A 12093-nucleotide genomic window follows, 5' to 3' on the forward strand; every position below is an offset into this window, starting at 1 on the left:
CTCAGAACAACTGTGAGTGTGCGTACGTGTTAGCATTTATCTTTTCAAACTCTGATACGTGCTTGCTGTTCAGTGTGTATTTTTATCTGCATTCATTTCCCATGAATGTACTAGACAGGTGGGTACAGGAGGCAGAGGGAAAGAAGCATCCATTAAGTTTTACTGCTTTCTATTCATGGTTCCTCTAAACTTGTAAACTTTTGCATGTGTTGGTCCGGAAAATGTAAAGAAGTAGGAATAGTGCTTTCTGAGGTTGCACTGAATGAAAACACTAGTGTACAAATATAGTGTTAAGCTTAAAAAGATTGAACGTACTACAAGGAGTTTTTAAATAGTAAACATCAGCGAGAACATCGGGTATTTCTATATAGTTACGCTTAATGCCTGCCACTGGGTCGGATTTGGGCAGATTCCCCTTGAATTCAATGAGACAAGGTTGCAGAAACACTTGTCCTTCCTTGTTCCTTTCCCATAAACCCCATAGCATCCTGAGACAACTATTGCATAAGTTCACTACATTGAATTTTACCCTAAAGTTGTCTAAGTAAAGTTACTTAAAAATGTTGCTGCTTATCAATATCATTATCAATGCAAATGCAAAATTGTCTTCAAATCATCTTGTGTTATTCATGCAAATAGTTGTAACCGTTGTTTATTTGCCTCAAACTGCGTATGTACCAACTCCATCGACTTTAGCTGCAAGGTAGACGTCCGCTCACACACCAACCCTGTGTGGGTAGTGAGTGTTCACAGCGCAACCATCGGCCTCTGACTGATCTCAGAGTTGAGCATGAACTCCATTTCTTCCTCATTTACTCCTCCAGACCCCTCTCAGTGTTGTTCTGTCTCTGCATGTTCATGAATTTGACTCCTATAGCCTCGCCATCAACAGAAACTTAAACAAGTTTAAACATTTTAAACCTGCCCGTGTGCGTCTCCGACTCAACTTGTGCTACCTACTGTGAATTCATGAATGTATGCGCTGCCGCCGCCTCTAAAATTCACTTTGTGTTCAGTCTGAACACACCTTGACAAAAGACTCATTTAATAACACTGAAATCTATCTGCAGCGTTTGACCTATTTTAGATGCACACAAGATTAATAGATAATCAGATGGAGAAGGCAGAAGCCATTGATACGTTGCAGCGCTGTCTGATTTCTGATGCCTTTTGATGCCAGCTCTGAGAAGATACCTTTTCTTCCCCCCCCAGATGTTTCTGTGTTGAATCAAAGCACATTTCATTATTGCAAATCAGATTGTTTGCTGTGTAGTTCCTACCTAACATTTCTCCATGAAGTCTGCTTTTGTAAATCAAATTAGACCACATTCTGTTGATTTCCTCACTAAAGCACAAAATCAGAAACTGGAAGCAAGCGCGGAACAAGAAGAAGCCTTCATTAAAAGAAACTAACATTTTGAAGCTTTTGGTGCTTTTTGACACCTTTTGAATTCTCTCACATCAGCGAGTCAGGAGTTGTCTTTAAAATTTCACTGTTAGTTGAAGTAGAAAGAATCACAGACAGATGGAGTGTGACACTTGGACTGGCATCTAGTCCAGCGGAGAATACATTCATGATGATGAATAAAAAATGATTAGACAAACCCGAACACAACATCAGATGACCAAACATGTGGGGGTTATTTGAAATGGTTGTGGAGTGTGTGCGTCTGGGACGGTTGGAATGACCATTTTTCATCTGTCTACAATCGCACACCCCGCACACACACTCACACACTGAGACCCCTGCCACGTCTTTCTCTCCTTACTTGCTCTCCTCCTCTGCTCTCTCTATTCTGACCACGTTAGACCAGGACCCTGTCACTGACCCTCCAAAGAGAGATTGATTACAGGAAAGAAGAGAATTTTGTTTGCCTTCCCTTTCTGTGTCTCTCAGTTTTCTAGGTTTTCTCCCTCCCTGTCACTGTCTCCCGGCTCCCTCCTTCCCTTTTTGTTTATCTCACACTCTCCCCTGTCTTTATTTTCTCCTCTGTCGAGTTAAATTTGAAAACCTCCTGCTACGGGTTTTACATCCACAAATACCAGCCTGCTCCCGTTTGGGGTGGATATTAAAAGCAAGAGGCAGCACAAAGGTCCAAATTAGATTCTTTTGAATTGTTTTATTGTGGATTCAGACCTGCCCATGTTACCTCTCCCTCTCCCAGCTCCTTTGGGCTGCGGGGACTGGCTGTGGTAAGTGTTTTGTGTGTGTGTGTGGTGGGGGGGGGGCATTGAGGCAACAGCTGGTCATATGAAAATGTACACTGCGGAGGAGGCGGGGCTTGGGCGTATTTGCTGAAAGGGTTTAGGTGGTTGATGGTCCACTCTAAGGGTTTGTGAGTCATCTTAAAATGAATTACAGCCCTCAAAAAAGCTCTTAACTATACATTTGTTTCATCATAGAGAGACATTTGTTTGTATTGGATGTTATTTTCCAAATGCTTCATATCCCTCATCATTTCCTGTGTCCATTTTCCTCAGATTTTCCATTAGCCTTGCTCAATCAGGAATCAGCTTCCTTTGTTTTCGCTTCAGGCGCCAACAGACGCCCTAAATTTTCAGTTTTTCAAGTGCTGCGGTGTCAAATGCTTTTGGAGAGCCTCCCTGTTGCTCATTTCAACAAGAAACAGGCCAGCTGCTTGGTGTAAAAGTTGCCAGAAAAGTAAAGAAAGCTCCCCCTCTCACCTCCTATCCTCTTTTTTTCCCCTCTCCACCTCCTCCGATGATCCAGCTGGAGTTTGAGAAATTAAATATAATATGGTTTCTTTGCAAGAGTTTGCCTCATTTCACAAAGCCAGACCTCTGCACTTAGATTAAGGGCCGTGTCAGCAATGGACAAAGACCTCACTGAACTCATTATCATTCTGGTACAGGGGAAAGAAACGCTCTGGTGAATCATTTAAAGATTGTGATTTTTCTAAATTTATTTAACGAATCACAATCGTCTTGAGTTGTTCTAAGCTCAAGCTATTGACGGTGCCCTTGCCAAATAGTTTTAGGCAAGTCCTGACATTAAAATGGCTAAATAATAGTACAGGTAAAAGCTGCTAGCTTGTACCTTCTACTGTAGGTTAGGTTTAGTGTAACTTTCCATTTTCAGCGTGTAGGTTTCTAGCTTGGAGGTTGTTGTTTCATGAAGCGACAGTAACACAGATAACCCAAATAGTCGACCAATGCCAGGCTCCTACCTACAACCTACTTCCTGTGTTAAACCACAGTTTGCCAGTAAAAGACTCTCACTCTGTGTGTCTGACCCTCTTTTTCTCCACCCAGACACGCCTCTATTGGTGAGGAGCAGCAGTGACTCGGCCTTGGCCCCGCCCCATGAGATGACCGTCACGCCCCCACCTGATGACCGTAGCAACTGGTCTCCTGAACCGGTGAGCACAGCGCCAGAGTGGCATAAAAATGACAGCTTTTGATGTGTGCATGATGTCTTCGTTATTCAAATATGATATAGAGATATAAAGAACAGAGAAATAGAAATGGTGTTTTAAAAAAAAAAACTGGCCAAAACGTTCAATTTCCAGCAGCTGGAACTCCTATAAAGCAGAGCAAAATGTTTTAATCAAAGCAGGAGACAATGGAAAAGAGCTGAAAAATTTAAAAAGAAAGGACATAAATAACGGAGAGATGAACATGTTACATTTCCCATGACATCTCTGGTGTGTGCCATTCCCTCATAGAAGACAGAGGAACCCAGTGAATATTCCTCTTGTGGTCCAGCTCAACGCCCCAGGCTGTACTTTGAAAGGGTCTGCTTTTCAAGTGCTTCTTTTCCAAACAGGCTGCCATTAAGGAGGACTTTGTCTCGCTGCCTTTTCTCGTCCCTCTGTGGGTGTCCGCGTGCGCGTGGTGGGCAGGACGGGGGCTGTGTGAGGTCACGCCGTCGATGTGCGTGTTAGGGGAGCTCAGGTAGAGAGAGGCAGGGGAGAGAGAGGGGAGTCCTGCTGTTCGTCCCCGCCGTGTTGGACACAGCAGTGACTAAGCAGAACCCAGGCATCAGCAGGCGACGAGTAAACACAATGACAAAGCCCGTATTTGCTGTCCAAAAAAAACGTCAGGCCTCATCCCCTTCAAACAGCACGGCCGGGCCAGAGCGAACCGGCTCATTATAGATGATTTAAAATATCCTCAGAACTGTTCTACAAACTCCATCTCTCTGCTGCCTGCTTCAGACCTCAGCAGCCTTATTTAAACCCAGACAGTTGCTCTTTAGCTCACTGGTAGATGCTGCCATGTCTTTGTGTTTGTCTCTTTACAGTGTTTTAAAGGCGTTTCTGCTTCATTATACAGGGAATAAAAAGGAGGCAAAGCTTATGAGGTTCTTTGAAAACTCCTCAGACTTATTACCACAGTGTTCAGCATCTAAGATACAGAGGTTGTGAGATCATTTGTCATAATGTTAATTAATTAAAAATGTTTCTTTATGCTGCTTAGCCATGATGAAACCAAAATACTATAATAAACTATTGGACGGAATACCATAATATTTTGTACAGGCATTGTAATACATTAATAAACAGAATAGTTTGTAGTAATTAGACCTCAGGTACGTTAATTAATGTCCACTCATTTTTCCGACAGGACCCATTTGTGTAGTTGTTTCTTCAGCTGTCTGGATTGATGTTGGATCAGGTAGCATTAAAATGGTATTGAGTTAGTTGGACATTTGGGAATGTAAAAGTAGTTCAAATACCTTAGCAGAGACATAAATCATAGTTTCATATGCAGTAAATCAATATGAGGATGCGCACACAAACTGGATTACTGCGAAGGCCCAGATTAAAAAGGAGAGTTACAGTAGCAGTACCAGTAACAGTTGCTTTATTGGTTTTTGCATATATGAACTTAATTATTTCACACTTGAGTCATTTATTGATCTTGCAGATCCCTCTTAATCTGCATTTATAATTAGAATGTGCATGTAAATGCAACAAATGGCATCTGTGCTCTCAGGCAAAGCTCATGAATGAGATTCAGATAGTAATTATGCTGTTTCCTAGCATGTAACACTTTATTTGAAGGATTACATGCTCTCTTACCTGTTGAGAAAGCATAGCACCCCTCTGATCCACATCAACAGGAGGATATCAAAAAGGTTTATAGTAAGTGGAGGTACATGGGTTTCGCCAACAGTTACTGCACTTCCCACAGTCAGACAGGCTCACGTTCAATCTCCACAGCAGGGTGAACTGTCAAAGTGCTTTTGAGCAAGACACCATGAACCTAAACTCTTGCAATATAAAAATCAATGATCCGTAAGTAATCATTTGTTCACAAGTACAATAATCTGTAAATTTATAATCCACATATGACGCAGGTGCACAGAGAACAAAGAATATTTGTTGCCTGTGTGTGTGTGTGTGTGTGTGTGTGTGTGTGTGTGTGTGTGTGTGTGTGTGTGTGTGTGTGTGTGTGTGTGTGTGTGTGTGTGTGTGTGTGTGTGTGTGTGTTGAAGGCTAGAAGGGCCGTCACAGCTCTTGGGCATATTGAGTCCTGGGCCTGATGGACTTCCATAGATCAATACACTATCACTTCATCCTGGCTCGTCCACTGTACCACTCCTCTGCAAACCCCTAACCCTCTCCACACACTCACTTACTCATACACGCACACACACACTTAAACACTAGTAACACACACGCTTGTGTCCCTTTTTGTCTTGGAGGAGGTATTGAAAACTAGATAAAGTGTAATTAAGGCTGATACAGTGATAAATATGCGCCCTGCCCCTTTAATTGATTTTACTGCCTGCTATGGTGGAGGCCAAGGTTGGCTCACTTCTCTCTGTCTTTGATTCCCACGTAGTCTACGCACATACCTCTCTTAGTCTTTCTTTCTCTCTCTCTCTCTGATTTAATGAAACTGGCAAAAGGCTGAGCAGTGCTAAACACGCAGCCGGCCCTTTAATTGATTTGGACTTCCTGCCATGTACGCGGCTAATAAACGAGATGTTTAATGTTAGCCGCTAACAAGCAGTACCCGGCAAATTCTTTTTTTCTCATGCTCCTCTCACCTCTGTCACTCTCCTCCTCCTAATCCTCGTTATGTTTCCTCTTCATCCCCTCTCTTTCCGTCCCACTCCCTCGCTCTGCCTCCCACATTTTTGGCTGATTTTCAGCACCTCGGGGGTGCAGTGATGCAATACATGTTCACGCAGCCGAAAGTCGGACCTTAATGTGATACACACTGTCCGATTTCCTTGAGCTTGGATGTAAAAAGCTGACACCTAAACTAGTTAAGCTAAATTCTGCTGTTTTTCTGCGACTCTCTGTACAGTGTCTCTGCCTCATGCTAGCGGCTGGTGGCTGTGTGTATCTGTCCGTCTGTCCCTTGAGGATTGTACTGCATTTGCATGTGTGTGTGTGTGTTTTCTAAGAAGTCGCAGGTGACAGAATGTGACCACGGCAGTCAGTTGATGTGATGGATATGACGAGGGTCAAGGAGCACCGGCTAGTACACTGATACTAGTGTATATACATACAAGCACTGTTCCTCACACACACACACACACACACACACACACACACACACACACACACACACACACACAATTTCTCAACCAACCTGACATGTAGCCAATGACTGCAGCGCTCAGAGGAAATGCCCAAAAGAGCCACACACCTCGTTACTCATCCGTCTGACAACAACCACACACACTCGCACACAAACACCTCATCTCTCATATGTCTGCACACATCGCCCTGTCACTCACACACACCTCAGACTACAAACAGCAACCCAAAACACAAAAACATGGATGGCAGTGTGCAACACAATAACGTAGCAGACAACCTGTTAGTTGTGCTTAGACGGGTTCCCAGACAGGTTTCACAAATTATTTGAGCGTTCATCCTGGGACCACAAAGCCTGCCACATTCAAATCACTCAGTGAAGAAAACAGATTATATAAAACAAAACACTGACAAACTGATTCCTGAAGACGATGTACATGTATTCACTGTTTGCCAAAAAAAAACAACTGCTCCCTTAAATGTTTTACAATTTAGTTTTTGAACTGCAATCATACTGGAGTTCATTGTTTAAGTTGAAGCAGGTAATGAAACTGAAGTTGTAGCTCAAGTTGAGGCACTGAAGTAAGTTAAAGTTGCAGCCAAAGTGAAAGTGCTGATAGGAGTTGAAGTCAAAGCCCAAACAGTAAGCACTGAAAATGTCATTTGAAGTGTAAGTGTTAAAAAGAGTTTAAAGTGTCAGCGGAGTAGTAAGTGCTGAAAGAGGTTGACAGTTGTCAGTTCAAGTGAGTTCAAGAAGTTGAAGTGTCAACTGATATTTATGTGAGCACAGATGGGAGTCAAAAGCCCTTTTTAAACAGAGATCCCCACAGTAGCGCTTTCAAGAAGACCCAGCTTTGCTTTTTAACACCAAACCAAACAACGCATCATGCTGCCCCACTGTGTGGATTTTAGATGGGATGCCAGGGTCAGTTGAAGCAGTAGCAGTAGTCACACTGGTTAGTTATCTCTTTTTAACACTAGAGCCAGTATCGCATTTTAGTACACAAACCACCTTACTTTAAGGAATACAGGCATGTTTTTCTATTAAACCCCCTTCGCTCAAGAACGTTGCCTAAATAAATTAGTCTAAAATTGGCCACATTTTGATTTAGAATCTAAAAATGTCTGATCAGAGAATTAGTAAAGATGTATATAAATCTGACCAGACATTAAATGCCAGCTTACTGTACTTAATGTACGCTACTGACACATTTCTGTAGCTACCAAACCCTGCCCTAGACACTGGTAGTACTACTCATGTTTTACTTATGGTAGTGGTAGTAGAAGTAGAAGACGAAGAAGAAGAAGAAGAAGACATATTATTGCTTATATTTTTAGGAGTAAACTGATTTGAAGCATGCATCACTAAACAGACATTTTGAAATATGTACAATAGTTTAAAGTTAGAGTAAATCAAAGCATCCATAATAATAACCATAATAATAACCATAAAGATATAAATGAAAGTGTGAGGTTGTGTTCGCGCAGTAATAATGAGTCACATCTGTGTGATCACTCTAAGGTTACAGACATACAGACAGTAGTCTATCTGGCATACTCAGAGGAATGGGGATGGCACTAATGTTTCTTCTTTGTGTGTTGAGATACGAGCAGTGAGCGCGGCGAGCTGATTGGCTGAGCAGCAGCAGGGTGCCTGAAGAGGAAAGCTGCTGTTTTTATGTCTAGATAAACAGGAGTGCTCTCAATCAGGGATTAGATTCACACTGGGCATTACGGCGTGATCCCTTAATTTCGAAGCATTAAAGAAAGGCAGGTTCGTGTGTGTGTATGCGTATCGGTCTGTGTACATCCCCGGATGCCATATCTTATATAATACACGTACTGTACTTATAGTAAAGCAGGGTTTTTATGCTATTGTACCGTGTGTGTGTGTGTGTGTGTGTGTGTTTGTTTGGGTAGAAGTAGTTCAGTTTCACGGCACAATTCCTGAAAATCTGGATGTACAACAAGTGCGAATGTGTTCATGATGAGTGTATACATGTGTTCACCTACTCTCCTGCCAACCTTGTGTTCCCAAACGACTGTGTCAGTACCTTATTCTGTGTTGTGTGTGTGTGTGTGTGTGGGTGTGTGTGTGTGTGTGTGTGTGTACTGTGGGAGGAGAAGCCTGTGTGTGTGTGTGTGTGTGTGTTAGCTAATGGTGTTGCAGGATGATGCACAGCAACAATGGAGCCTCCAGCTCGTCTTTCTGCCCCCGCACACACATGCACTCTATTGTGGGGTAATCTCAACACTGCCCAGATAAGTGGGTCACTGTTTGTACAGGCGTGTGTGTGTGTGTTTGTTCATAAATACACTGTGTTTATGTTTGCAGCTCTGCAGGGTTGATATGTGTAGGTATTATTTGCGGGAAATTTATGCATGGGGTGTGTGTGTGTTCGTTATAAAGCATATATTTACTCTGTGTGTGTGACAGAGGGTCCACCGGGGAGTTGGGTGTGGTAGTGGTGGTGGGGTGGGTTGCTAAGGAGCGGGCTGGTGGGCGGGAGCTTTTTAGCCATTAGTACTGGTGACACAATGAAAGTGACAGGGCAGAAGGACCTAATTGCACCCTTCTTGTCTTTAGCGTTTTGGGGCAATTTCTCTCTCCCACTCCTTGAGCGTGTTTGAGCGCCATCGCAACAGTTTGACGCTGTCGTTTTCTCTCTTTCTCCCCTCGCTCCTCTCTTTTCTCGTTTTTCCCCCCCCCAGGGGTTGTTGATTTTTGCCGACTTAAAAATAGAGCCTTGCCTGACACAGGGCAGGGATGGAGGGAAGGGGGAGGGAGAGGTAGACAGATAGAAATATACATAGAGTGAGGGAAGGACAAGCGGCGCGTGGTAGGGGAAGCTCAGCGTCCGGCGGTCGCTCTCCTCTTCGCTGTCTGCAGAGGTGATTGATGGCGGTGTTAGATTGTTTTGCTAATTGGCGACGGGCCTCCTCGTACTCACCGACCAGCTACTGTTTGTTTAGTGTGTGTCTGTAAATGTAGCCACTGTTAATTTGTCGCTGCAGCTATTATCATCATGTTAACTGAATGGGTCTGTTTGTGTTTTCTAACAGGAAATCAACAATGTGCTGAAAGGAGCTTTGGACCGACTGCACACAGACGACCCCCCTGCCAAGATGAGCAAAGTTAACTTCAGGTATGAGTGTGTGTGCGCAGGTGCGTTCCTGTGTGTTTATCGACGTCCTAGCAGCCGCAGACGGGTCGTACTGTAGCTGGGTACACTGCTGTGATGGAGACGGGGATTAACACTCCAAGTCTTTGTTTGACAGCCTGACGCTGACTGGATTAAACAGTCTCTGTGTGTGTGTGTGTGTGTGTGTGTGTGTGTGTGTGTCTGTGTCTGTGTCTGTGTGTGTGTGTGTGTGTGTGTGTGTGTGTGTGTTGGAACAGAGGTGAGTTTTGAACAGGAGTTCTTCCACTACTTTCACTCCTTTGAAGAGACACCATGAGTGGTGGCTGTTCTAATTACTGTGGCAACTTATTTGTATGGAAGATTGCATGCAAAGGGCTTTACTGTAAGACTGTAGGGACTAAAATCAATGAACAAAAGTCGAGAAAATAAAATACTGCAGCATGAAATGGTCCAAAATGGTTTCTAAAAGATTTAAGCCAAAATTCAGTGTACAGCCATTGTGAGTAGCTTTGACCAGGGGTGTCAAACTCATTTGGCCCGTGGTGTAATTATATTTGGACGGCAAGATAATATCAAATTTCTGTTTGAGCTGGCCCGCCGGGTAACGCATGCAATGCTAATACTACAAATCCCAGAATGCTCTGCTAGTGCCTTGGCGAGTCAAGACCCGCATGCATCCCCTCCTCTGTTTTCATTCATTCACAACCTCATGCTACCAGTCACCTCGGGCAGATGTCAGACACCCCTCCCAAAAAATTGACTAAACGGAAGGTGGAAAACAGGAGCTTCCTAGACAGGTGGGAGACAGAATATCTGTTCACGACCGTAAAGGACAGACCTTTTTGTCTTGTGTGCGGAGCCAACGTGGCTGTAACGAAAGAATATAATATAAGAAGACAGTATGAAACGCAACACCACGACAAGTACAAGGACCTGGACATAAAGCAGAAACGGCGGAAGGTAGAGGAGATGAAAAGAAGTTTGGTTTCACGACAGACTATGTTCACAAAGGCCACATCCCAAAGTGAAGCTGCTGTAAAGGCTAGCTTTATTGTGGCTGCAGAGATCGCTAAATCAGCCCGACCCTTTACTGAGGGAGAGTTTGTCAAAAACTGCATGATTTAAAGTTTGCGCCGTTGTGTGCCCTAATAAAAGGAAGCAAGCATTTTTAAACGTGAGCTTGAGCAGAAACACCGTTGCTGATGGTACACGTGAGCTTGCCACCAATCTGCATGAACAGCTGATGGAAAAGGGAAAAGATTTTGTTGCATTCTTGTCATTGTTATTATTATTTTTGTTGTTGTTGGCCTGTGAAAAAAGTATTCCATTGAAAATTAACTGAAAAGGCTACAGATGGAGAAAGAGCCATAATATTATTTTTATTTAAGAAATGAATGCCACTGATGTGTCCTTTATTTGAAATTGAGTTCTCAGGTGTTTATAGTATTAAGCTTAGCTTGTTCCAGATTCAGTGTTTAAGTAAAACCTAAAAAAAGGTGCATTATTATATCTAGAAAGAAGGGAAAACATGCTTTTTTTCCCAATAAATATGAAATCTGGCTTTGTCCCAGTTTTTAATTTTGGCCCACTGTGTATCTGAGTTTGACACCCCTGGTCTAGACGATGAATTGTTAGGGACAATAATATGTTAAGTAGGAAGGCTGCACCTAATAATGTTCAATATTGATTAGTTTCTTGATTTGATTAAACTCTTGTCAGTCCCACTGGGACACCAGTGGTCCACCCATTGTTTGAGTGGCTGACACATAACCAGTTGGTGTATCTCACTAATACTACTCATTGTAAGCAAAATGAGATATTATATTGAGTTATGTCCCACTGTCCTGAAGTAAGGCAATAATCCTCTATTGCTATTATATTTGCCTCTCTTGATTATTGGTTGTGATACTGTAATTAATTGACATCCGGGGTGTTGACCTTTGACCCCGATGAGGTGAGAAAGGTTAGTGACGGGTAAAAGCAAGAGAAACAGTCACTTTGATAAGAGGTTTGATGTTAAACTTCATCGATTGATTTGCTTATGTTACACTATCACACACACACACACACACACACACACACACACACACACACACACACACACACACACAGATATATACATAATCAACATACATGCATACATACACATTGTAGGCCTGGATAGGGTTCATTTAGCCTGTAAAATGTCAAGAAATGGTGAAAAATGGCCATCACAAGTTTCTAGAGCGACTTGACCCTAACTCTTCAACTTGCTTGTTGTGTCTGACCATCAGTCCAAAACCCAAAGATATTCCTTAATATGCCTATAAAAAAAATGCAGCCATGCTTACAGTCAATTAAAACACAATTGCTTTTAATGCTCAATTAGTTTTCTCTCATTAAACTACTTAATTAACCAAATTAATCAAGTCAGCACTAGTAACAAGATGATG

The 12093-nt window shown here is 42.8% G+C and overlaps 1 protein-coding gene across 1 annotated transcript in view; it reads left to right on the forward strand.

The window, feature by feature from the left end:
• pard3ba (par-3 family cell polarity regulator beta a) overlaps window positions 1–12093 on the forward strand; it is a 156172-nt gene that overhangs the window by 34725 nt on the left and 109354 nt on the right. The window contains 2 exon segments of the mRNA XM_051428214.1: window positions 3274–3380; window positions 9582–9664. Coding sequence (XP_051284174.1) covers window positions 3274–3380; window positions 9582–9664 — 190 coding nt within the window.

Source organism: Dicentrarchus labrax, unplaced genomic scaffold (assembly GCF_905237075.1).
Source record: "Dicentrarchus labrax unplaced genomic scaffold, dlabrax2021, whole genome shotgun sequence".
Classification (NCBI taxonomy): Eukaryota; Metazoa; Chordata; class Actinopteri; family Moronidae; genus Dicentrarchus; species Dicentrarchus labrax.